This window comes from Lynx canadensis, chromosome B1 (assembly GCF_007474595.2).
Source record: "Lynx canadensis isolate LIC74 chromosome B1, mLynCan4.pri.v2, whole genome shotgun sequence".
Classification (NCBI taxonomy): domain Eukaryota; kingdom Metazoa; phylum Chordata; class Mammalia; order Carnivora; family Felidae; genus Lynx; species Lynx canadensis.
This window is the reverse complement of record NC_044306.2, coordinates 204,253,354-204,280,441: the sequence shown is the minus strand read 5'-3', so window position 1 is coordinate 204,280,441 and position 27,088 is coordinate 204,253,354. Positions and strand designations below refer to the sequence as shown.

At 45.5% G+C, this 27,088-nt stretch overlaps 1 protein-coding gene across 5 annotated transcripts in view; it reads left to right on the top strand.

Annotated features, from left to right (window-relative positions):
* FAM193A (family with sequence similarity 193 member A) overlaps nucleotides 1-27,088 on the top strand; it is a 164,698-nt gene that overhangs the window by 48,984 nt on the left and 88,626 nt on the right. For 2 of the 5 annotated variants that reach the window (XM_030314350.1, XM_030314347.1), the window contains exons 1-3: nucleotides 6,510-6,666; nucleotides 8,283-8,406; nucleotides 22,317-22,562. In XM_030314350.1, coding sequence (XP_030170210.1) covers nucleotides 22,335-22,562 — 228 coding nt within the window. In that variant the 5' untranslated portion in view covers nucleotides 6,510-6,666; nucleotides 8,283-8,406; nucleotides 22,317-22,334. Of the gene's footprint in view, nucleotides 1-6,509; nucleotides 6,667-8,220; nucleotides 8,407-22,316; nucleotides 22,563-27,088 lie in introns of those variants that run through there. The other 3 variants (XM_032593022.1, XM_030314349.1, XM_030314348.1) reach the window with 2 other exon arrangements.

Below are 27,088 nucleotides of genomic sequence, written 5' to 3'. Positions count from 1 at the left end.
TTGATTTGTTCCATTATGGGTGGCAATAACTCCCACCTAATGGTTAAGCTGTTATCTGATTGGTTTGTTCACTATAAAGTTAATAAGAATCTTGTATTTACTAGTAATGATTAGGTAATGTCTTTTGTAGGGAAATAGTTTGAAGTTGTTGTAAATGTCCTGTTTCTCATCAGACCTTCTCCCCCTGGTTTTAGCATCTATTGGTGATTCTTAGTTGAGTCCAGTAAATCTGTGGGAGCCAAATGGTGACCTTTTAATGTTGTCATTCCTTTAGCGTTTATTGACAGTCTGCAGTAAGCTTGGGCTCTCCTTTCTCGTTATCTGTGTACCTCCTATATAAATATGAACTTACGGGTTTCTGTTTTACGCATTATATCAAATATAGCCAGATTTGGTGGAAACTCCTGGTTTTAATAGATTATATGCTGGCTGCTGAATCCTTTAGACATATCTTCATTGTTCTTTGAGTGTTTCTTTATAGTACCAGAAGTTCCGTTCTTATGTTGAGTTTTTTTCTGCCACAACCCTGAAATCAGCCATTATTCTAAGAAGCCTTGGTTTCTGTTAATAGACCGTGGTATTTACAAATCAAAATTTGGGTGCTAGATGTTCTCACAGCCAACAGAGATAGGAAGTAAATGTATGCGTGTGTAGACTCATCCACCTGTATCAGGTTTTGTGATCTATTAAAACCAGGAGTTTGCACCAGATCTTTTCAGTTCTGGTCCAGCATTTGGAGTTTACTATGGCCTTCTTCCATTGCGTATTTGTGCCTCTCTAATCCTACACTGAGAAACCTCGCTGCATTATCTTCAGTATATTTCCTTATTTCTCAGTCCTTGTGTTTGTAATTAGTCTCCAACTGCCAGCCACGTTCCACAGCCCTGGCTCCACTGACTCATGCTGCCCTTGCTTATTATGTCCCTCTGTACCAGCAGCACTGGTTCACACCGGCCATAATGGCCAGTTTCCATGAGTGTAGCACCTGGTGGTTTTTTTTCTTTTTTGGTAGATGTTATAAGTGGTAACTTAAATTTTTTAAAAAAGTATTTGTTGTTGGTATATGGGAATATAATTTAAAATCTTTTGTTATTTATCAACATTTGTAAGATATTCTTATTTATTTTTACATCCTTTTGGGTTTTCTGTATGTACAATTATATCATCTGCAAATAGTGACACTTCTTGTTCTCTTTTCTAATCATCAGTCCTTTTATTTTTCTTTCCTGACTGTTGTGGCTGGGATCTCTAGGATAAAGTTGAATAGAAATGATGGTTGCAGGTACCTTCGATCTCATTCCTGATTCCAAAGGGAAAACTTGCACTGTTTTGTTTTTACGTTTTTTGTTAATAGATTTTTTTTTTTTAAGATAGCCTTTATTTATCATTTTAAGAAAGTTACCTTGTATTCCTGGTTAATTAGGAATGTTTTTATTAATGAATGGATGTTCAGTTTTATCAAAAGCCTTTTCTAGTATCTGTTTAATTACATGGTACTTGTGTCTTGTTCTGTAATGTGATAAATTAGAAAATCAGCTCAGTGTTGAACTATGAATTCTTGGGTAAAAACCCACTTTGCCATAGTAGTGTCCTTTTCTGTCTATTGCCAGATTCAGTTTGCTCATACAATAATTTACAATTTTTTTGCATTTATTTTCATGAATGAGAGTAACTTGGAATTTTCTTTCATCTGTTGGATTTCAGGATGTAGATTATGGTTAATTTTTGGTGTGTACCTTTTTCTGTTATCTGGAAGAGTTTGTCTAAAATTAGACTTATTACGGGGCGCCTGGGTGGCTCAGTCGGTTGGCGGCCGACTTTGGCTCAGGTCATGATCTTGTGGTCTGTGAGTTCCAGCCCCGCGTTGGGCTCTGTGCTGACAGCTCAGAGCCTGGAGCCTGCTTCAGATTCTGTGTCTCCCTCTCTCTCTGCCCCTTCCCTGCTTGCTCTCTGTCTCTCTCAAAAATAATAAACATTAAAAAAAATTAAAAAAATAAAATAAAATTAGACTTATTTCTTAAACATTTTGTTTTTGGGATGTTTATTTATTTTTGAAGGAGAAAGAGACAGAGCGTGAGTGGGGGAGGGGGCAGAGAGAGAGACACACACACAGAATCCGAAGCAGGCTCCAGGCTTCGAGCTGTCAGCACAGAGCCCGACGTGGGGCTCAAACTCACGGACCACGAGATCATGACCTGAGCTGAAGTAGGAGGCTTAACTGCCTGAGCCCCCCAGGCCCCTACACTTATTTCTTATTAAATTTTGCTAGAAGCCATCTCAGCTTGGACTTCCATCTGGTCGAGTTTATTTACTAATTAAAGTACTGCTCCAGTTTCTATCTATCTGTTTTGGTAAATTGTACTTTCTAGGAATTCTTTGAACATTTCATCAAACTTTCACCAAAAGTTTGACCTAAATATGTTGATACTTATTTATTGTTATTGCTATTTTAAGTGAGTTTGATGTAACGATGTTTTCATTTTGACCTTGGTGTTTTGTACGTTCTCCTTCCTCTTGAGTCTCGACATTATCTGTCCATTTTTTTGCTCGTCTGAGAAGCAGTTTTTGGCTTTGTTGGTCTCTGCTAATGCACATGTATTTTGATTTTGATGCCCCACCTATACTCCACCTCCCTTAGCTGGCTGGTGTGCCCATGCCCCAGCGATGTGAGCCCTAGGACTCATACAGCTGTATTTTGGGAAGGGTGCCTTCATCTGAGAAGCTGCCTTGCCCAGGAAGGGACTCCAGCACATCTTCCAGTGTCTGGAGCCAGCTCACCTACGTCGAATCCTCCTTCTGAGACTTACCAGCCAGCGTGAACAAGTTTTCTCAAACTCAGCACTTTAATTTTCTTTTCAGTAAAGTGAGGATGGTAATTGGACTCACCATATAAGGCTGTTGGGATGATTAGAAGCTCCTGCACATATTGAGGAAATTAGCCTATTGCCTCTGTATTACAGATATTTTGTCTAAGTTGGTATTAAAAAAAAAAAAACAACTTTATGCTTTACAGAAGTTTTAAATTTCTGTGTTAAAAAACTTGGGAGTTTAAAAGGATTAAGGTATTTAGAGCTATTGTCAGCTGTAGTCAAATTCTCATTTTCTAGCTGTTCTTTTTCCTGTTTGTAAATTATTCCCTGTGACTTCATTTCTTTCTGCTTAGGGCTGGATATTTATTCTTTATTATTAGTTCATAGAAGATGGGAAAAGGGAGAAATAGTGACTTTCCAGCCCAGTACTGCTCAAGAGAAATGGAATGTAAGCCACATGTAATTGTAAAATTGTTAGTAACCAGGGGCGCGGGGCGGGGGGTGGGGGGGGTGGGGGGCCTCAGTGGGTTAAGCGTCTGACTCTTGATCTCAGCTCAGGTCATGATCCCAGGGTTGTGGGATTCTGCCCCGTGTCAGTCTCAGCACTGAGTTTGGAGCCTGCTTGAGATACTCTCTCTGTCTCTGTCTCTCTCTCTCCCTCCCTCCCTCCCTCTTACTCCTTCACTCTCCTCTGCCCCTCCCCCACTCTCTCTCTCAAAAAAAAAAAAGTGGGGAGGTGGAAAGAGTAGATGAAACATAATTGTTGAAGCTGAGTGATGGGTACATGAAGAGTTCATTATACTATTCTTTCATCTTTTATATGTATTGGGATATTTCCATAATAATGTCTTGAAAGTGTACTGAGGGGGTACCTGGCCAGAGCTTGTGACCCATCATCTCAGTTTGAGCCCCATGTAGGGTGTAGAAATTACTTAAAATAAAAGGGGGTACCTAGGTGGCTCGGTCAGTTAAGCATCTGACTCTTGATCTCAGCTTAGGTCTTGATCGCAAGGTTGCAAATTCGAGCTCTGCGTTGGGTTCCGTGCTGGGCGTGCAGCCTACTTAAAAATATATATTTTTTAGTAACCATCTTATAAAGGTAAAAAGAAACAAATATAATCAATTTTACCTGGTATATTTTACTTAACCTTAAGTAACCAGCGACAATATTATTTCAGCATGGAATCAATACAAAAATTATTACTGAAATATTTGCATTCCTTTTTTCATACAAGTCTTTGAAGTCTGGTGTGGATTTTATACTTTGCCACATCTCAGTTTGACTAATCACATTTCAAGTGCTCTGTAGCCACATTTTGACAGTGGCTACCAAGCTGGATCTTGTGTTAGTTTAGGGATCAGCTCAAAGCTGTCTAAATTGCTTTTGACTTTGCTCTTAAAAAAAAAAAATTTTTTTATTGAGGTATGATATACAACATTATATTAGTTGCAGGTGTACAACATAATAAGGCAGTGTTTGTACACACGTGATCACCACAGTAAGTCTGGTATCTGTCACCACACCCGGTTGCAGACTTTTTCTTACGATGAGAATTGTTCAGATCTGTTCTCTGAGCAACTTTCAAATATGCAGTACAGTATTGTTAACTGTAGGTGTCATGACGTACACAATGATGTCCCTGGGACTTGCTTATCTTATAACTGGGAGCTTGCACCTTTTGACCCCCTTCACCCATTTCTCTCCTCCTCCAGCCCTGCCGCTGGCATTGCCAGTCTGTTTTGTCTGAGCTCAGTATTTGTTCTTTTCATTGTCGTTTTTTAGATTCAGCATGTAAGTGAAACAATATGGGATTTGTCCTTTTCTGACTTACTTCACCTTAGCATAGTGCCCTCGAGATCCGTTGGTGTTGAGATTTTGTTCTTTTTTATGGCTGAGTAGTGCTCCATTGTGTTTTCTCCGTTCTTCCATTAATGGACCCTTGGGCTGCTTCCATGCCTTGGCTCTTGTAGCTGCTACTGTAGTGAATGTGGAGGTGCAGACATGGTTTTGAGCTAGTGTTTCCGTTTTCTTTGGATATGTGCCCGGAAGTGGAATTGCTAGGTCACGTGGTAGCTCTGTTTCTGATTTTGTGAGGGACCCCCGGCCTGTTTTCCACAGCAGCTGCACCTGTTTACAGTTCCCACCAACAGTGCCCGGGGTCCCACACCTCGCCAACACCTGTTGTTTGTTGTCTTTTCGAGCAAAGCCATTGTAGCGTGTGTGAGGTGAAGACTGTGCTGTTTTTGAATTAAGCTACTGTTTGGAATTGAGGTGTGATTGTCAGCGTTAAAAATACCGATTTCAAAAGCTCTTTGGAGTCTGTTTTTGTTCAGCCATTTATTTTATATATGGTGCTGACCATTGTATCTCACAGATATGATTTTATACATAATCACATGTATCTCCTATTTAATGCCAGAAAAAATGCTTATACACATATTTAAAGACTATACAGAGGTGCCTGGGTGGCTCAGTGGGTTAAGCATCTGAGTTCAGCTCAGATCATGATCTCCCAGTTTGTGGGTTCGAGCCCCGTGCAAAGCCTGGAATCTGCTTCAGATTCTGTGTCTCCCTCTCACTGCCCCTCCCTGGCTTGTGCGCGCACTCACTCACTCTCTCTCTCAAAAATAAATAAACATTAAAAAAAAAAAGAATATACAGACTTTGTTTTTCATCAAAATATGAGATTCTAGTTATTAAATTACTGAAGATGAAATAGAGAACATTTTTAGAATTTCTTTTTTTTTTTTTTAAATTGTTTTTTTCAACGTTTATTTATTTTTGGGACAGAGAGAGACAGAGCACGAACGGGGGAGGGGCAGAGAGAGAGGGAGACACAGAACCGGAAACAGGCTCCAGGCTCTGAGCCATCAGCCCAGAGCCCGACGCGGGGCTCGAACTCACGGACCGCGAGATCGTGACCTGGCTGAAGTCGGACGCCCAACCGACTGCGCCACCCAGGCGCCCCTAGAATTTCTGATAATGTGGTTAAATGCCTTTCACTATAAATGCAAAATTTTCTGTACTTGAGACATCAAATGAAGGTACCTGAGTCTTCTTGCTTCTGGGTATGTCAGTTTCCCATTCCTTAACTGATTTCTGTTACCAGTTTTTGTCTCTTGGCAAAATTGTTGAAGTGTGTTACCAGAGCCTTGGAGCAGCAGATAGATAGTCTGTGTGTCCCTATCAGCAATGGAGGATGCTGGTCCTGTGCCGGTTTGGGATCCACATGGGCTGGGGTTGCGCTGGCAGGAGGGAAGGGCCTTAGCCTCAGGTCGGGGTCTGTCACATGTGGGTGGAATGCCGTCACCTGGGCACCGGGCTCTCTCTGCTGGCCCCTCCTCCGGTGCACCAGTGCCCAGTGGTGTGGTCAGCAGTTTGGCAGGCCACCTAGGCAGCAGAGGAGATGGCGTCTGTGATCCTGACTGAGCAAGGACAGAGATGGCCAGACCCGAATGCCTTGCGAGCACTGAACGTGAGGGCCCCTTCTCACCACCAGCTGGCCTACCCGTTCAGCTTCCAGAAGTCTTTCTAGGAAAGTTTGCTTTTCTCATGATACAAGTGACACATGCTTCTTGAGACGCAGTTAGGGGCTAACTGGAAGTGGGTGTTATTCGGCCCAGTCTTTCTGCACTTCGTCCTCTGTCACTGAAGCCTGGCTTCCCCACTTCTCAGTCCCTGTCCCCATTTATAGGGCCATCCAGGACTTGAGGCCAAGGCATTTGATTCTACACCTCTTCCCTGAAAGCTACCAGGAAAGAAAGAAGATCTCTTCTCTGAAAAGAGGAACCTGCTAGAAGCCTGAGGCACAAACTGAACACAGAGCAGAGAAGGTGGCTGGGAATTGACCCTAAGGTTAGGAGTCCTGGTCTGGAGGAATGTGTGGAGCCATCTTTGCCTAGAGTCACGACATCTGGGGCTGGAGTGGGTTCTCAGAAGCATCAGGAGGGTGTGATGACCAGCAGGCCAGTGGAAGAAAGACCATGCAATAGGAGAGAGTGAACCCCTGTGCCTTATGTCGGTGGAGTCCAGTGTGATGCTGGAGGATTGGTGGCGAGCAAGAGCCTTACTGGCAGGTTGGAGAGTGAGCATGGCCCTGCACCTTTTAGTCCGAGGTGCCTGGCTGTGTGTGGCCGTGGAACACCTGAGATGTGCTCTAAGTGTGCAAGTGCACACTGAATATTGAAGGCTTGGTACGAGAAAGGAGTACGAAATATCTCATTAATAGTTTATATGGATTACCTTTGATATAATATTGTGGGTGTTATTGAGTTAAATATGATGTGAGTAGAATTCACCTGTGGGGGTTTTTTTTTGGAGTGGGGGTTTAATAGACTTCATTTTTTGGAGCAACTTTAGATTCACAGAAAAATTGAGCAAGAAGTACAGGGAGTTCCCACGTACCCCTCCTCCGTCTTCACATGCACGCACGCACGCTCCCACACGGTCAGCATCCCCCACCAGAGGGGCGTTTGTGACAGTTGGTAAGCCTATACTGATACATCGTCATTAGCTCAGAGTCCATAGTTTCCATTGGGTCATTTGGTGGTGTACATTCTTTGGGTTTGGACAAATGTCTAATGCTAGGTATCCCTATTATGGTATCATGCAGAGTGGTTTCACTGCCCCAAAAAATCTTCTGTGCTCCTCCTGTACCTCCCTTCCTCCGCCAACCCCTGGCAACCACTTTTTTTTTTTTTTTTTTTTTACTGTCTCTGTGGCTTTGCCTTTTCCAGAATGTCCTGTACATGAAATCATACAGTATGTAGCCTTTTCAAATTGGCTTCTTTCCCTTAGTAATGTGCATTTAAAGTTCCTCCATGTCTTTTCCTGGCTTGGTGCTCATTTCTTTTGAGTGTGAGTAATATTCCACTGTCTGGATGGATCGTAGTTTATCCATTCACGTTCTGAAGGACATCTTGGTGGCTTCCAAGTTTTGAAATTTTGAATAAAAGTGCTATAAACATTCATATGCAAGTTTTTTTGGGGTGGATCAAAGTTTTCAGCTCCTTTGGGTATATACCAAGGAGCATAATTGCTGGATCGTATGGTAAAAGCATGTTTAGTTTTGTAAGAAGCTGCCAAACTGTCTTCCAAAGTGACCGCACCATTTGCGCTCCCACCGCCGTGAACGAGAGTTCCTGTTGCCCCACTTGCTCACCCACGTGCCTTGGACTTTGGCCTTTCTGATAGGTGTGAAGTGCTGTCTTGTTTTCACCATTGTTGTTAGTGTGTGTGTGTGTGTGTGTGTGTGTGTGTGTGTGTGTGTTTTAATTTACTGCATAGCTCACATTTGTGGCTTGCATTTAATTTCTCTTAGAAAGAGCTGGGGTGCACAGCTCCAACAGAGTTGAAAAGGAAGGAAAAGAGGTTCCTAGCAGCTGGAGGTGGAAGTGTGGTCCCGAGGAGGGTGTTTTGTGTCTTCAGCCTAGTGGTAACAGTGTGCTTGTATCCTCATGGAAATGATGCAGGAAAGAAGGAAAGATTGATGATCCGAAGAATGGAGGGGAGAATCCACAGAACAGAGTCCTCAAGCAGATGGCGGGGCCTGGTGCGTGAGCAGAGGTCTCACCTAGGCGAGGAGGCGTGTGCTGGGTAAGCATGCCGAGGGGCACAGCTCCAGGTAGACGGCTTGGAGCCTCTGGAAACAAACTGCCAGTGGGTTTTCAAACAGGTCGTTAGGACTTCACACCATCATCATTCTGCAGTGCTGTTTGCAGCGCTGAGTGTTGTCGTAGCCTTTAAATGTTTGCAGTTTCAGCAAGAGGTCTGTGCCCTTCCCCTCGTTGTGAGACCCACGGGGACCAGATGCTTTGACAGGCGCCTGCTCACCTGGCCAGGGTGCCCTGTCAAGGCTACATATCCGGTGTGTCCCCGCCTCCTGCTGCTGCCCGCCTGTGCACCTGCTTCACATGGAAGTCTCTGCTCTGCCTCCCCTCAGCTTGCTCTCCACACCTCTGCTCCCTTTCTTCTGCAGCTCCTGCCGGGAGGCACCCCTCCCTCTTCCTTCGGACTCTTAGCCCTCCAGTGAAAGTTTCTGTGCCTCCTCTCCCTGCCTTGTGAATTTCTTGGACCATAGCAGTTTTAGTAACAATCCTGGAGGCCAACTCAGTGTTATCACCACATTCTGTGTTATGGGAAGTTGGGGATTCTGCAAAAGGCAAGTACTTTTTGTGGTTATTATTTTAGGTCACTGGCTAGTCTCTGGTGTGGCTGTCCTGGCACCAGGTGCCTCCCTGTGGCCGGGTGTGGGGTGGACGGAGGGGGCTGCCCCTGGCCTGGGTGCCCAGGTCAGCAGGGCCGTGTTGGTGACGAGCTTGCGAGGTGTGTTGAGTGGCTACCTTTGGAATCACCTCAGTCGCTCAGTTTTCAAATGTTGCCTATCCCACTTACAGTGTCTGACTCAAAGCCTTTCCGGCTTCTGTTCTATTTGTGGGTTTTTTCTTCCCCTCTGGTGATATCTGGGTATTGCTGTAAAGACTGTTAGCACCCTGTACTAAATGACTGGTTACTGGAATTTTCGGATTTTAAAGGGGGTGCAAACTGTAGCCAGAGAAGTTAGTATACTTTGATATCAGCATGTCATTTGACCACAGTAGGTGATGATTTGTGGTTTCAAGATAGGTGAAAAAGAATGTAAGGAAGACCTATTTCCAGGGCCGTAAGTCTTTCTTAACTGTCTGATTTGCTGCTACTAATAAATTCAAGTTCTTTTTCTCTTGCCATATGGAGCTTAAATGCAGAGACCTGAGGTATTCTGTAAACATTTGAATGTGTGAATTGCCATGTGCCAGATGACGGAGCAGTGGCGCTAAACTCGCCCCGGCATCCTGACTTGTTCCGAGGCTGCTTAGACGTTTATCTTCTTCCAGCTAAGCAGAATCAAAACCGTCATTGCGTTGCTTACTAGACTTCAAAGAGGACTTCCTGTATGTACAAAGACCATATTCATAACAGTTACATGCTTAAAACCATTTTATATAACTATAGTTTCTGGCAGAGAGCAGGTACCACTGTGCCTTCATTAGTGCGCAAAGCCACCCTGTTGACTTCTGCAGAACCACTGGGCATTCATAGGTAGGCCCAATCAGAAGGTTGACCAGCAGCTATAAGAAACCAATGGTTGCAGATTTTTTTAGGCTTTCTCTACTTTTTAAAATATATAAACTGAAATTGAAGTAAATCCTAAAACAAACAACAAAACACAAAAAAACCTCACTTCCACATTAGCTATAAAAAGAATGCTATCATAATGTAATAGTAGGGAATCAGTAATTAATGTTTATTGAATTTTTAGGAAGCACCTTTGAAGTCTTGAAATTGCTAAAAATATTTTACTCTCTGCGATCATATAAATTACATGTTCCAAAACGTTTAAAATATTTAAATAATTTTGCACCTAACTCGTGGTTCTGTTAGCAATTTTATGGTAACTAATTGGAAGAGAACTTAAATATTAATGTTAGTAATTATTTCCCAAGTAGTACCACTTGCTTACAGAACTTGCATGTGCTTTGGGAAAGCTGAGTTCAGAAAGGAAGCAGAAAAGACTGTAGATATTTTAGTGACCACACATGCAGTCATCCCTGGACACAGGTAGCTCACAAAAGATTGTGTGTAAACTCAGCAAGGAAGATGGCGGTGGGAGTAGGGGAGACCAAAGGTGAATTGATGATGTGGAGTAGTGGCTTCATTTCTGTCATTGAGCATTTACTGGGTGCCTGCTGGATGCTGGGTGCTTTGTGGGACTTAAAAATTCTTGAGTGTCATGAGAAGATGGACATTTGAAAGCATAAGGTAGTCGTGTCAAGTATAGAGGGGGTACAGGAATCGGGGTAATTAACTCTGTGGGGCTGTATTGCTTGAGGGGTGGGGAGTAAGTTGGAAGAAAGCACAGTTCACGGAAGAAGAATGATAGCACAGTGAGGTTTGTAAGGGTGCCTAACAGCTGCCTGGTAACGGACAGGAGATTGGTGTTTCAGGATTGGAAATGGCATGTACTAAGGCCCCACAGTTGAATGGGGCAGAGGTTTGGAATTTTAAGGAATTTCAGCTGGGTAATTCTGCAGCGACTAAGTGACAAGGGCCTTGTATGTCGTGCTTGATCCTTTTAGGCGGGACCTATTGAAGGGTTCAAAACAGAGGAATATTCTGGTCACATGTGCAGTATGAGAGGCCATCCTGACAGAAGTAGAGGATATATGGAAAGCAGACAGATGTGTGGGTTGGGGACCAGTCAGGAAGAGACAGCTGTATCGTGTCTGAGGCAGGAGATGTTAATGGGACAAAAACAGGCATGTTTGCTTTTTTTTGTGTGTGTACGTGAGAATCCTGGCTTTAGCCTTCACTGGGCTGTATGACTTGAGATGTGCCATTATTACCTGACCACCTTTAGTGCTATTATGCCCTAAGATGCCATATTTTCTTTGGGTCTATAGTAAGTTTAGCTGTAAAGTCTTTATTTTTAAAAGTTTATTTATTTTGAGAGAGAGAGCAAGCACATGCAGGGGAGGGACAGAGACAGAGAGGGAGAGAATCCCAAGCAGGCTCCACACTGTCAGCGTGGACCCTGATGTGGGGCTTGAACTCATGACGCAGAGATCGTGACCTGAGCTGAAATCGAGAGTCAGACGCTTAACCAACTGAGCCACCCAGACGCCCCTACATGTAAAGTCTTTAAATAGTAAGTCTGAGTTTTTCATATTGCATTTGGAGTTTCTTTTTTGGAGGTTGCTTTTATTTTTATTTTTTTATATATATTTTTAATGTTTTTATTTATTTTTTGAAGGAGAGAGAGAGAGAGAGAGCGAGCGAGCGAGCATGAGTGGGAGAGGAGCAGACAGAGAGGGAGACACAGAATCTGAAGCAGGCTCCAGGCTCTGGGCTGTCAGCACAGAGCCCGACGCGGGGCTTGAACTCAAGAACTGTGAGATCATGACCTGAGCCGAAGTCGGATGCGTAACTGACTGAGCCACCCAGGCACCCCTGGAGATTACTTTTAAAACTAGAGTGTAAGCCTAGCAGGAAAATGAATTTGGTATCTTCTTACATATATGCACATTGGCCACAAATGACGGCTTGTACCACAGAGTAGAAAACCAGTTTACTGAGAAAGGATGAAGTGTCTTGAGTCACAGGTGCAGAACTCAGTTGTCCGTGGCACTTGCAAGTGTTTTCAGCAGGAGTGCCAATTTAGGAATAAATATATTCTCTTATGGAAAAACGTCTGGGTTACAACATGGGATCTGAAGTAAGTCAGTAAATCGATAAGATGCCTTTATATAAATACATTTTATCTGTATGTGTGTAGGACTAGGGGGACAACACTTATTTAGTGTTTATTCTTGTACATTTATTTTTAAAGAATATTGATATAACCAGACCGGATTTATCCTCCTGTCCTAAACCGCTTGAATGAAGGACAGAACATCTCGAACAGCATTGTTCCAACATTGGACACCAGGCAGTACAGGACAGTGATCTCTGAGAGGCAGAAAAACTAAACGAGCTAAGGACTGGCTGAGCTCACTGCCTTGAGAGCACTTGCAGGCCGTGGCTCAGGAAGAAAGGAGGGAGTAGCCCAAAGAGCACCTGGTGGTTTCCTTGGGGTGGGGAGGCCAAAGTAAATTTACAGGGCAGGGTACCAGAGAAGAGAGGGCTGCAAAGAGAAAAAGAGAGTTTTGGAGAACCACGTGGGATTCTCCTTGAATACTCAGCTGTGTACGGATGAGCACGGGCATGTGTGGAAACTGCGTGCCAAGGAAAGAACCCAGGAAGGGAGTCGTGCCACAGTCCTTGGAGCTCATGCAGGGCCCCAAACAATTTGTGTGCCCACAGCCAGAGTGGGGGAATCTTGTGACACACAGGTAGTGCGCTCCCAGGGTATTGCCTCAGTAGTGGGGCAGATTGAAGGTGCTCTCATCCTGGGAGCATCTCTCTACCTTCCCAATGGAATGCTGCCTGATGCATGAATCACTTAATAAAGCCAGTTAGATCTGAAACAAACAAACAAACAAACAAACAAACAGAAAGGTGTTCTGATCCCACCTCCCAAATTTTACAAGCAAGCCTTGGGAAGACCAGACTCTTCCCAAATAACCCAACTATGACCCAGAACAAAGCTCAGAAATATTTGAAGGCGTAAAACAATACCCATGACCTAACACGGTAAAGCCTACAGTGTCTAGACTATCTGGGCAGAAATCATGAGGCATGCAGAGACAGACGCAGGCAAGTACGATCCATAATGAGGTACAAAATGAAAAATAGAAACAGACTCAGAAATGACACATGTGATAGAATTATTAGCTAGATGTTAACGCAGTTATCACTATATTCTGTATATTCAGCCGGATAGAGGAAAGCATGAGCATGTTAAAAGGAAACACAGAATAAAGGAAAACCCAGGTGAACTTCTAGACTTGAACGCGTTGGATGCTGCAGCAGAAGAGGTGAAGGAACTTGAGGAGGTAGCAATAGAAAGTATCCAAAAAGAACCGTGAAGGAGAAGCCTGCAGGGCAGGGCGGGGGTGAACAGAGCATCAGTGAGCTTTGAAACCGCTTCCCGGGCCCACTGTGTATGCGTAATTGGAGTCCCTGAGAGAAAGAATGGGAATGAGGAATATGAAAAAAATTTGAAGGAATAATGGCTGAAAAACGTCCAATTTGTTGAAAACTAGAAACCCACAAATCCCAGAAGCTCAGTAAGCTTCAAGCATAAGAAAGATGAAGAAAATTACACCAAGACACATCATCATTGTGTCAGGGAAAACAACGGTTAAAAGAAAAATGCAGTCAGGAAAAGCGATGCATTAGGGGTGCCTGGGTGGCTCAGTGAAGTGTGCAACTTCAGTCAGGTCGTGATCTCACAGTTCGTGGGTTCGAGCCCCACATCGGGTTCTGTGCTGACAGCTCGGAGCCTGGAGCCTGCTTCAGATTCTGTGTCTCCCTCTCTCTCTTTCTGCCCCTCCCCCGCTCATGCTCTGTCTCTCTCAAAAATAAATACACGTTGAGAAAAAAATTTTAGAGGAAAAGATGTATTATGTGTTGAACAAAGGTAAAGACGGCAGACTTCTCATGAGACACGGCGCAAGCCAGGAGACGGAGAAAGAACAGCTTTAAAGCACAGAAAGGGAAAAGCGTAACCTGGAATCGTGAACCAGCAAAAATGTCTCTTAAAAGTGAAGACGAGGGGCGCCTGGGTGGCGCAGTCGGTTGAGCGTCCGACTTCAGCCAGGTCACGATCTCGCGGTCCGTGAGATCGAGTCCCGCGTCGGGCTCTGGGCTGACGGCTCGGAGCCTGGAGCCTGTTTCCGATTCTGTGTCTCCCTCTCTCTCTGCCCCTCCCCCGTTCATGCTCTGTCTCTCTCTGTCCCAAAAATAAATAAACGTTGAAAAAAAAAAATTTAAAAGTGAAGACGAGATCAACCTGTTTTCAGACGCAAAAAGCCAAAAGAATGCATGGCCAGTGGATCTCCATCACAAATATGGTAAAGGAAGTTCTGAGGTAGAGAACAGATGTCACTAGGTGGATATGTGAGTCTACAGAAAGAAAGAAATACACTGCAAATTGTAAATGTATGCAGAAAATACGTTTTAAATTACTTTAAAATACAGTTGTCTAGTTTTTTGATGTGTATTTTTGAGAGAGAGCAAATGGGGTAGGGGCAGAGAGAGCGGGCTACAGAGAATCCCAAGCAGGCTCGGTGCTGACAGCAGAGAGCCCAGCGGGGGGCTTGAACTCATGAACTGTGAGATACTGACCTGAGCCAAAGTCAGACGCTCAACTGACTGGGCCACCCAGGCGCCCCTACAATTGTCTATTTAAAAGAAGAGCAGTGGTGTGCCTGGCTGGCTCAGTCAGTGGAGCAGGCAACTCTTTTTTCCTGGTCACGAGTTCAGGCCCCAGGCCCCATGTTGGGGGTAGAGATTACTTAAAAATAAAATCTTAAAAACTAATAATAAAGCAAAAGTAGCAACAAACCATGAGACTTACGTGTAGAAGGAAAATGTCTGACAACAGTAACATGAAGGCCAGCAGAGGGGAATGTAGGATTCTTGTATGTTTAGTGGTAAAGTCTTACTTGATGACTGGTAAGTAAAAATGTACACCGTGACACTAAAGTGACCACTTCAAACAGAAAAGTGTAGCTCACAGTTCAACAAAAGAGATAGAATAGAGTCATAAAAAATACTCAATTTTTAAAAAGCTGAAAAAGAGGAAAAGGAAACAACACATGGGTCTTTAGAAAAATAATTAGGTGATAAATTTTATAAACTTAAATATCCATTTAATACCCACAATTGTATGTAATATAAGTGGTCTAAAAATGCCAATTTTAAATTTAAAAATTTTTAAAAATTGTAATGTTTATTTATTTTTGAGAGAGACAGACAGAGCTTGAGCAGGGGAGGGGCAGAGAGAGAGACACACACAGAATCGGAAGCAGGCTCTAGGCTCTGAGCTGTCAGCTCTGACACATTGGCACAGAGCCCAATGTGGGGCTCGAACCCATGAGCAGTGAGATCATGACCTGAGCCGAAGTTGGATGCTTAACCAACTGAACCACCCAGGCGCCCCAAACACGCCAATTTTAAAAGATTGTGAGATAGGAAAAGTATCACGTCCCAGCTATATGCTTTCTGCTGTAATGTGCTGTAAACATAGAGATGTACACAGTAAAGTCATAGGGAAAGACATGCCTTGCCTTATGTAAGTAAAAAGCTGGAGTGGCTCTTTAAGTATCAGAAAAATAGATCCCAGAGCAAAGAGAGTAGTTTCATACTGATATAGGGGTCAGTGTATTAAGAGGACGTAACAGTCCTAAATGTTTTTGCACCTAATAACAAAGCTTCAAAGTATGTGGATGAAAAACTGATAGAACTTCAAGGGAAAACATTGCTGGATCATAGGGTAGATCTATGTTTAGTTTCTTGAGGAACCTCCATGCTGGTCTCCAGAATGGCTGGAGTTTGCATTCCCATTAACAGTGCAAGAGGGTTCCCCCTTTCTCTGCATCCTTTTAGCCATTCTGATAGGTCTGAGGTGGTATCTCATGGTGGTTTTGATTTGTATTTCCCTGATGATGAGTGATGTTGAGCATCTTTTCATGTGTCTGTTGGCCATCTGGATGTCTTCTTTGGAAGAGTGTCTATTCATGTCTTCTGCTCATTTCTTAACTGCATTGTGTGTTTTTGGGTGTGGAGTTTGATAAGTTCTTTACAGATTTTAGATACTAACTCTTTGTCAGATATGTCATTTGCAGATACCTTCTCCTATTCCATAGGCTGCCTTTTAGTTTTATTGATTGTTTCCTTTGCTGTGCAGAAGCTTTTTATCTTAATGAGGTCCCAATAGTTCATGTTTGCTTTGGTTTTCCTTGTCTTCTGCAACATGTCTAGTAAGAAGTTGCTCTGTTGAGGTCAAAGAGATTGCTGCTTTTGTTCTCCTCTAGAATTTTGATGGTTTCCTGTCTCACATGTAGGTCTTTCATCCATTTTGAGTTTATTTTTGGGTGTGGTGTAAGAAAGTGGTCCAGGTTCATTCTTCTGCATGCCACCCTCCAGTTTTCCCAGCACCACTTACTGAAGAGACTGTCTTTTTTCCATTGGATGTTCTTTCCTGATTTGTCGAAGATGTTGACCGTATAGTTGTGTGTCCATTTATGGGTTTTCTGTTCTGTTCCATTGATCTGTCTGTTTGTTTTTTTTTGTGTGTGTGTGTGCCACTACCATACTATCTTGATGATACAGCTTTATAATATAGCTTGAAATCTGGACTTATGATGCCTCCAGCTTTCTTTTTCAGGATTACTTTTCTTCTTTGGGGGTCTTTTGTGGTTCCATACAAATGTTAAGGTTGTTCTAGTTCTGCGAAAAATGCTGAAAAATGTTACAAGAAATAAGTCAGTCAGGAAAAGACAAATACCATATGATTTCACTCATATGTGGAATTTAAGAAACAAAACAGATGAACACATGGGAAGTGGGGAGAAAAAGAGAAAAGAGGGAAACCACAAGAGACTCTTAAGGATAGAGAACAAACTGAGGGTTGATGGAGGGAAGTTGGGGGATGGGTACTAAGGAGGGCACTTGTAATGAGCACTGGGTGTTGTATGTAAGTGATGAGTCACTGAATTCTACTCCTGAGACCAATATTGTATCATATGTTAACTGACTAAAATTTAGATTAAAAAGAATTTCAAGGAAAAATAGATACATACAAAATTATGGTTGGAGTTTTTAACACCTCTCAGTAATTGATTGAACAAGTAAACAGAAAATAACTAAGGTTATAGAAGACTTGAATGACATTGTTAGCCAACCTGACCTGACAGATGTTTACAGAAAACTCTACCCAACGATAGCAGCACACTTACACATTCTTTTAAGTAAATGTCAAACTTTTACCAAATAGACTATATTCTGGCCCATGAAAAGTCATTTTTTTAATGTTTATTTATTTTGAGAGAGTGTGCATGAGCCAGGGAGGGGCAGAGAGAGAGAGAGAGAGAGAGAGAGAGAGAGAGAGAGAGAAAATCCCAAGCAGGCTCCGTGCTGTCAGCACAGAGTCCGATGCAAGGCTCAAACTCAACAAACCATGAGATCATGGCTTGAGCCAAAATCAGGCATCAGACACTTAACCGACTGAGCCACCCAGGTGCCCCAAAAAAGTCTTGATAAATTTGGAAGAATTCAAATTGTACAAAGCAGCTTCTCTGACTACGTGGAATTATATTAGAAATCACAGATGAAAGACACTTAGCTACACATGTCACACGTTAAATAGCCCATGAGCCAAAGAAGAAGTCAAGAGGGTAATTATAAAGTATTTTGGACCTAATGAGAATGGAAACACCACACATCAAAATTTATAAATCATTGTCAGAGCGCTGCTTATAGGGACACTTAGAACACTAATCACCTCTTTGTGCAAAGAGAAAGGGCTCAATGAGTTGTTCTCTCACCACAAGAAAGCAGATCAAAGAGCTAGTTACACCCAAAGTAACCCAAGACAAGGAAATAATAACATAAAGGCAAAAATCAACAAAACAAAAAAATTTTAAATATGGAAAGTCCACCAAACCAAAAGCTGATTCTTTTAAAAGTAATAAAATTGATAAACCTTGAGCCAGGCCAAAGATTTGAATAAATACTGCATAAGCCTGTGAACAAATATTTAACATAATTGACGCTTAAGGAAAACCACCGTGAGACAGTGCTACACAGTCATTACAATGGCTACCATGAACACAGCTCACCACATCGATGAGGATGTGGGTTACTGGAAATCTACAACATTGCTTTTTGGGAATAATTTGGCAATTTCTTAAAAGTTAGACATGCACCTACCATATGACCCAGTTATTCTACTCCTTGGTATTTATCCAAGAAAAACAAAAGCATGTGTCCATACCAAGATTGTACATGAGTGTTCCTAGCGACTACTGTTTGTAAATAGCCAGAAACTGGAAATAACCCATATGTCTCTGAATGGGAGGATGGATAAAAACAAGGTGTGGCTTACCCACGTAATGGAGTACTACTCAGTAATGAAAAGAAACAAAGTCCTGATACATACCTGGGAATCCTCTCCAAATAACGGTACTTGGCAGAAGAAGCCAGACAAAAGACATTATGTTGTGTGATATAACTTCTGGACTTGCATAGTAATCGGTAGAGACAGAGCCCAGTCCAGTGGTTGCCTGTGAATGGGGGTAGGAGGAGAGTGAGTACAGGAGGGAGGGAGTTCGGGGGGCACAAGGAAACCTGGGGGCGACGGTGAATGTTCATTGTCTTGATCTCCGTGGTTTCATGGGTGTGTGCGTATGTCAGAAGTATTCAGGTTGCACGCCTCACATATCTTCAGCTTCTCCTACCTCGGCTACACTTCAGTACAGCTGTAAATGCCTTTCAGGGAATCAGTGGAGTTTATATGTGTGCCTTACATTTGATCACAGATAGTTAGGAGCATAACCATGGGGCAAGGCACTAGTGTTTGGTTAATTTGAATTTTAGTCACGTGTTGTAGCATACACACGTGTGTATCTTATAGTCTCTGTTATTCGCTTTGTCTGAAAACGCTGTGGAGAGGAGAGGCTGGCATCTTTCGAGGACTAGCTTTATGCTAGTTGGCCAAGTGTTGAGAAGTTTTGACTTTGGTTCCCTCTCTCCGTGGATCATCTGGCCTGCCTTCATGGCTTTACATACCACATGCGCTGGTGACCCAGAATTACATATTCAGTCGCAACCCATTTCCCAAGTATCTTACTTGTGCAAAACAAGCTTGCCACATTATCTGGATGTTTAACACGAAATTCATGTGTAACAACATCTATAGCAAACTTTTGGTTCTTGCCACGGCCCTAGCCCTCCAGCTGTGTGGGGCAGCCCTGTTGTTGGCATGACTGCTGCCCTGGTGGTCCGACCTGTTCTCGTCACATCCTTGGGTTCATCAGCAAGTCGTGTGGCTCTGCCTTCAGTGCTCCTAAATCAGACACCTCTGTTTTTCCATGACTCCTGCCTGCTCCTGGAACTGCCTGGAACAGTGTTCATGCACACTGGGTCTTACCATGTCCTTCTGAGAAACCTTCAGCCTCTTCCCACTGCCCGCATGGGCAACCCTGCCTGCCCCCGTCTCTGGTGGTGCCCCTGTCCTTTGTCCTGCACCGCACCTCCCCGCCCCCCGCCCCCCGCCCGACGCCCTCATGTGCTGCCCACGCCTGCAGTGCCTGTCTCCCAGATGTGCAGCTGTGTGTGTTTCTGTGTTGCCTTAGCATTTGGGCCCTAGCTCACTTCACCCTTGTTAGAATGACGTCCTCCTTGTAGCCCTGCACCCTTGCTGATTTTTTTCTTCGTGGAGGAGTGCTTCCTGCCGTTGGATGGCCGGTGCTTAAGTCTGAGTTCGCCAGTCCGGTGTCTCTCTGGAACCAGCAGGACCTCTGGGCTATTTGCAGGTGCATCTGTGATCTAACCTGTCGGGATGTTGGCACATTGTGTATTTCAGATGTTTTATGGAAGAGGTCTTCCTCATCCCAGAGCCTTCCCTGCACTCAGTCAAGGAAGACTTGTTTTTGCCTTTCCCACCTCTGTTCATCCTCAACATCTGATTCCTTAGCAGTCTTGTCAGCTCTTCCTTCATGGCAGACTTCACTGCTGCCTCACTCCTAGGGAACACGCAGCTTCTCCCTGATTGATCCCCTGTTCCCATCTCCTCTCTTCCCCCCCATACAGCCTCATTGCCCTGATGGAACCTCCCCCGCTTCCCTCTGTGTCTCCCCCTGTGGCCTCCTGCCCCAGTGCCTTTGTGCTTGCTCTCAGGAGTGGCCCTCTCCCAGGTATCTGTGTGGCTGCTACCAGCCACCGACATCAGGTGTCTCCTCGAGGAGGTTCTTAAATGATGGGAAGGCACTGTCCCCAACCCCTGTCACTCCTGTCTGCTCTCTGCTTTTCTCCTTCTCAGTGATCACTGTCTAATGTTCTGTATTTTTTCCTTCTCGTCTTATTTGTAGTCTTTGCCTTTGACAGATATATTAGCTCACCGTGGGCAGGGAACTTTGTTTTAGTTACTGCTGCATCCTCAGTAGCTGGACGAGTGCCTTGGCACATGGTGGCTTCCAGTAAATACTGGACGAACAGGCTGACCAGTGGGTGGACAGACAGATGATCTGGAACTGAAGTGGTTACCCTCAAGTCAGTTCTGGCTCGTACGTTACTATCTCTGGCTTGGAGACTTTGTAACCTTGGAAGCTAGCACCTCCTTCTCTGGGTAAAAAGGTGGCCTGGAACAATCTGAAGGCTGTGGCTGTTCAGTTAGTGATGGGTTTTTTTCCATAGGCCTGGGGACGAGAGGTGGTTTTAAATCAGTGAGATTTTTGAAATTGTCATACTTTCTACATCTTGGATCTGTCAGGACAGAGAAAGACGTCTGCTCCCATGGTGTTCTGTGGTTTGAGTAGTCTGGAGCTTCCTAGAACGCCACTTGTTGGGATACAGTACTCACTTCCTTCCCCTCGCAGCCCAGACATTCACACGGCTGCTGAGCTGGGTTTGGTTAAATCCATGGAACCTGCGTATGTGATGGAAACAGTTTTGGTCACTGGGTTATAAAGGCAGGTAAGAGTATATGTGCAAGTCTTTTGTGTGTTAGTGGTGCTGTCATTCACTCTCTTATTCATTCATTCATTCATTCATTCAATCATTCATTCAGCCCCCCTGTTGAAGCACCTGACCTGCTGGCCCGCCGGGGCTTTAGGGAAGGAGCCTGCGGCCTTTTGAGAGTACTCAGTCGGCCGTGGAGCCAGTCGTTTAAAGGCACACTTATAGTCCAGCTAACAAGCACAGCCAAAGACGTATGTGAAGCCTTGGTGCAGGAGAGCAGGGAGAGAGCCATGGACTGAGGGAGGAGCTAGACTGCTGGCTGGGCAGGGCTGGGTAAGGTATCTGGAGGAGCCTCTGGCCGAAACCGGAGACTTTTGTAAAATACCCCAAAGTTCCAGCCTGAATAACCTTGGCCTGGGTCCCTGTCCACCTCTCCAACCGATGAGGCCCATGGCAGAGGATGGCAACAGAGGCCTGGGGGGTTTCTGTCACCTTGATCCCACACGTGCTCTGGCTTGGAACCCTTGGCACACCTGTCCTGCCTCTGGAAGGCCATGCCTGGTTTCCCTGCTGACCTGTTCCCAGGTCCGCCTCTCTTGAACCTCTCAGGATTTGCAGGATTCCTGGGATGGTTTCTCTATGGTGCAGATGACCAGTCTTGGGCTCACATTCATTTGGGTTAAAATCTTGGCCCCTGCTTGCTGACCTCGTGACTTTGGGCCTGTTTTACATCTCTGGAGCTTGTTTGTGGATTTTTAAGGCTAATTTTTCTTTTCTGATAGGATGGTTGATCTTTTGAAGAGAATCCAGGGTAATGATCTTGCATCTTAACTATTTGAAAAAGCAGACGTTGAACTCAGGTGGCTGGAGATGCCTTGAGCGTGACCGCTGCTGAGCTGGAAGGGAGGCTGGGTCTGGGATGTGCGGTGCCATCCGGCTCCTGCTGTCTATCTCGCCTCTGGAACGGGAATACCACCTCCCAGGTGGTTGGGATCTGCACACATACACACAGGCCAGAATTACTCCCTTGGGTCTGAGCCCTCGTGTGCACGCACGCACCTCTGGAATCGTGGCTTTAAACTCTGCTGATGGTCAAGAGTCCTGGTGTCCCCCGTGTGGAAATTGAGATGCACACTTTTCAGCACGTGGGGAGAGTAATATGTCTGGGTGAAGAGGCTAAGTGGACAATTTTCTAACTCCTTCTAAGATGTTCTTTATGGTGCTACTGTTTATTTGAAGTACGGTGAATTTCTAGAACACTAGGTACGGTTTTATTCAACAAATTACTTATTAGATGCTTATATAAACATGCACGTACATTGTAATTTTAAAACTATATAGTATTTTTAAGTGATCTTGGCTTTGTGAATCATGTTTTGAAAATAGAAATATTTTCTCTGTTTCAGACTCCTTTTAATTTTGGCATGAATCATAGAACACCACCCTACCCCGCTGGGGATTATTGTCTTCTGTGCAGAAGTGAGCGGAAAGACTCTTCATTCTTAGAGAGCGGAATTAAGACTGCGAGCAAATTGGCCCTTTCTATGGCCCCCAAGGGCAACAGCGTGCTGCACCTGCCACTGTGGGTATGCCCAGACTGCCGGCGGACTGTGGAGAAGGAGGAGAGGCATAGTGGCCTCGACCAGCCATCGGTGAGTGTCCACCACGGACAGCATGGGCTCCTCAGCTTTCTCACCCGGTGGGCTAATTGGGCAGTGAGGTCGTTCATTTGGGTCAACTTTCTGGAAGGAAACCCCTCTTACGCCACCTTCTGGTCCCTCGCTCCACCCTCGGGGGCCATCCTCCTGGTCTCCTGTCCATACCTGCAGCAGGTAGTGGGGGAGACCTGCTCTCCTTGGTGGCACAGCTCAGTCGGCAAGCTCGGGAGACCAGAGGATGTGTTTGGGCTGGTCTCAGGATTTCTTTGGCAAGACAGTTTGCTGAAAAGCTCAAAAAGTCTTTGGTTCTAGCCAGTTTCATGAGCTGGTAACTCACCTAAAATTTTTTCCCAGAGGCAGTTCTTAACTCTGCCCCCGCCCCCCAGTTTTTCCTTGATTTCTTTTCTCAGCTGAATGGAGGCATTCTTGAGCACTTCGGGCTTACATAGGAAGGCCACACTCTTAGTCTGCTCCTTGGCCCAGTTGTGTGTTAGTGGCCCTGGTCCCGAAAGGTCTTGCTAGTCTGCTCTTTGGGTTCTGGAACGACTTGGCTCTTACAGCCATATGAGGCCCCACATTCTAGGACTTTTCTGTTCCCTTTATTTCGTCTGTAAGCCGCTGCCTGTTTTCTAAGCTGTTGTCTCCTGATGCCTCACTACCGGCAGCCGCCAACACCAGCATCCACCGCCGCGTGTTCTGACCGGGGACTGCTTTCCAGGTCACGTGTGCTGGGTCGGTGAATAAACGTTTTGCTGCCGCACGGTGTGAATCTTCCTTTCCGGTTCTGTGGCCTCCTTCCTGCCTCCTGCTAGGCCAGTGACTTCTGTTCTAGGGGTTCATTGAGGGCAGTGCCCCAGCTCATGTGCTACTTTCTGCGCAGGCGTTTGAACAGCTAAGCCTCAAGGTCTCACTGTTTATCAGAATAAAAATTGATAATCTCTCGCCACCTCGTCTCACGTGCTCCTTTTCCTGTGCATTCTCTTCAGCACTCCTTTCCTTCCTTCCTTCCTTCCTTCCTTCCTTCCTTCCTTCCTTCCTTCCTTCCTTATTTTTTTAAGTTTATTTATTTTGAGGGAGAGACAGTGAGAACAGGAGAGGGGCAGAGAGAGAGAAGCAGAGAAGGAATCCCAAGCAGGCTCTGTGCTGTCAGCACAGAGCCTAGCATGGGGCTCGAACTCCCAAACCATGATATCATGACCTGACCCGAAATCAGGAGTCCGGTGCTCAACAAACTGATGTGCCCCGACGCCCCTCCTCAGCACCTCTTTCTGACGTAGTGTGCATTCGACGTCCTCATTCTGCTCGGCTCCTTCACTGGAATATACACTCCACAATGGCAGCTATTTTTGTGGATTTTCTGACCAGGAACGGTGCCTGGCCTGGCACATTTAGGAAACCCAAATATTTGAGTTAATAAATAAGTGATTGCACACGGAAATGAATAAGCCATGGAGCCCAGCCCCCTCAGTAGGATTCAAAAGGTGGCATAGTCTGTCTTTAGGGTTTACCCTCAGATCATCTTGCTTTGATCATTTTATTGCTTGACTTTGTGTCCTTTGTGTGTCCTCTTAAAGTGTATGACCGTTTCCCTGTTTCTTTCATGGGAAGCCACTGTGTGATGCTGATGTTGGCGGCCCACTCCATCCCGGCCGGCTTCTGCTTGCCCGCCCAGAGCACTCCGTGTGCTCCCCATGTTCCCTGTGCTCCCGGCCCTCTGTCTGCAGGCCTGCTCTCCTGCCGCAGCCTGGCCGTGCCTTTGGAAGGAGGGTTTGGAGACCAGTAGAAATAGCTGATTTCCCAGAAGTTGTCTTGCCGTGGTGACAGTCTCATTTCCTAACCCCACTTTGTCCTGGATAGTGCTATCAAATGAGGCTCTCTCATCACACAAGTGACACTGGGCACCAAAGAGGAAATGTTGGCTTATGTTTGTAGGCCTAGACCTTTTGTTGCTTTTTTAAAGTTGGCCTCTTTGTTCAAGCTGAGTAAAATTGCTGGCCTTTTTTAAAACCTGAGATATAGGGGTGCCAGGGTGGCTCAGTTGCTTAAGCGTCCAACTTCTGCTCAAGTGATGATCTCACAGTTCATGAGTTCCAACCCCACGTGGGCTCTGTGCTGACAGCTCAGAGGCTGGGCCCTGCTTTGGATTCTGTGTCTCCCTCCCTTTCTCTCTCTCTCTCTCTCTCTCTCTCTCTCTCTCTCTCTCTCTCTCAAAAGTAAATACTAAAAAAAATTTTTAAATAAAACACTAAAAATGAGATACAAGTTACATCTAGTAAAATTCACCCTTCAAAAGTATATATATAGTTCAGTGGGTTTTGACAAATTTATCCAGTGTGTAACCACCACTGCAGTTAAGATGTGGAACTTTTCCATTGGCCCAAAAGTTCCGTTGTAACCATTGACCTGATTTTTGTCCCCATGGTTTTGCTTTTTCTAGAGTGTCACATAGCCTCCTTCAACTTGGCATAATGCTTTTGAGAGTCCTCCCTCAGCAGTTTGTTCCTTCCGATTGGTGGATGGATTGTAGAGCTATACCACACTGTTTATCCAGTCACCATTGATGAACGCTTGGGTTGTTTCCCGAATTGGACTGTTGCATAAAGCTGTGTGAAGCTCGTACAGTCACTCGTGGCTGGAGTGACTTGCTACTGTTCGGTTAAGGACTTTCCTTTCAACTCTGCTCATGAAGGATGTCTGCCCGAAGTCGTCTTGTCTTTAATGTCTTTCGGGGCCTCCTAAGATGAGTTGAGGTGTGCTCCTGCTTCTTCTCTTTTCTGAAAGAGTTTGTGTAGAATTGGTATTCTTTCTTCCCTGAGTGTTGTTGCTTCTTGTTTTATGTTTCTCTCCGACTGTTTGGTGCAACACCATGCCGTGCGTGTAAGAGCCCGTGGGGCTGAGGGGTGCACTGACTCTCGTGCCCTTGGGGCATCGGATCAGTCCGGTCAGCCCTGGAGCTGGCCTGGCTTTGCTCTGGTTGCCCCACACAGTCATTTCTGGAGCAGCGTGGACTGCGCCCTGACGCTTGTGTGGGCCAGGGAGGGGTCTCCCTTCACATTCTGGCTCCCTCATGTGGTGCTGGGCTGCCCTCGCTTCCCCTTCAGCACAAGCCTCCCACCGTGGCATTTTGTCTGTCCATCCTCTCCCCCCCATTCATCTGGAAACCTCAGGCAGCCCTGTGCCTGGGGCATTGGGGGCAGCTCTCCCCCTGATCCTGCCGCTGCCCTGTGATATAAGCCGGACTCTGCCTCTATCTGTAGGGGTCTTGGGTGGGACAAACCCCTGTGCCTCCCCAGGGTGGCTGACCTGTCCCTGTGTCCGTGTGGGTCTTGGGCCTTTCTCCTACAGTGGAGAGCTCGGTTCTCTCCTCTCATGGATAAGGCCTGGGCCCTGGGTAGAGGGCACGGCCACCCCCACAGCAAAGGCTTCTTCCTCCAAGAGAAGGGGTGGGTCTGGCAAGCCACACTGGCCACATTCGGCCTTTGAGAACTCATTACAAGTCTCATTTTCTTCTAGCCCACATTAAAGGCTGCACTCCTTCCTCTGCCGAAGGTGAAATAGTGCATGTGTCCCCTTGTCCTCAGAGGGGCTCAGTGCACGTGCCCAGTTCGTGTGGTCACTCCAGCCCTCTGGTAGCTCGGCGTTCCGAGTTCTCACTGTCATTGTGGGAGCTCTGAGTCACTAAGTGGCAGCGGAACTAAATTGTTCTTTTCTAGGTGAGCGTTCACTGCCACAAGCCATGGTAAAAATTTGCTCTGACACCCTGCCTTACGGTCCACACTGTAGACTTCCACCCTTTCTAGACCTTGTTGTGTCCAGACCCCCCAGAAGTCAGAAGTCTTCCCTTTAGACGTCCCCTTCACACTGTCACGTCCTGGTCCCGCTTGGTTTTTGTGTGTGTGTGTGTGTGTGTGTGTGTGTGTGTGTTTGTTTTTTTAGGGGGCTTTGGGTGCAGGTCCTTCTGACCACACTGTTCTCCTAGAACAGCCAGAGTTCTGTGACTCAGCATCACCATCACTCGCCTGCAGAGCCCCCTGAGCACTTTGCCTGGGACCTGGCTCCACACTGCCCCTCCCTCCACCTGGTAGGGACTTGCTGAAGAAAATGGGGGCCTCGGCTCCCTGCCGCCCCTTGACCCCAGTGCTTCGGGGCTGTGGATGAGCCTCTGGCGTGTTGCTCTGGCTTCGTTGTCTTACCACGAAAAGGGGTGAACCTCTGTCCTTCTCCTGTCTTCCCAAGCCCACCACACCCACTGCCCTGCTCAGCTCAGCTCACACCTCAGGGCGGGGATGGCTCACCTCCCACCCCCATGGTCGTGGAATTCGGGTGCCCGTCCGTTTTCGTCCTCTCCAAGGCTCTGTTGCTTCGGTTGGTCTTCTCTTCTTACACACCACACATCTTTTCTTCTGTCCCAGCTCATGGCCAGGACTGTGCAGATTCTCTAGAATTGTCCGTCTTTCACATAACCTGCCTCTGAGCTCGCCATCCCTCCCAGCTGTCCCCGCCTCTCCGCAGCCATGTGT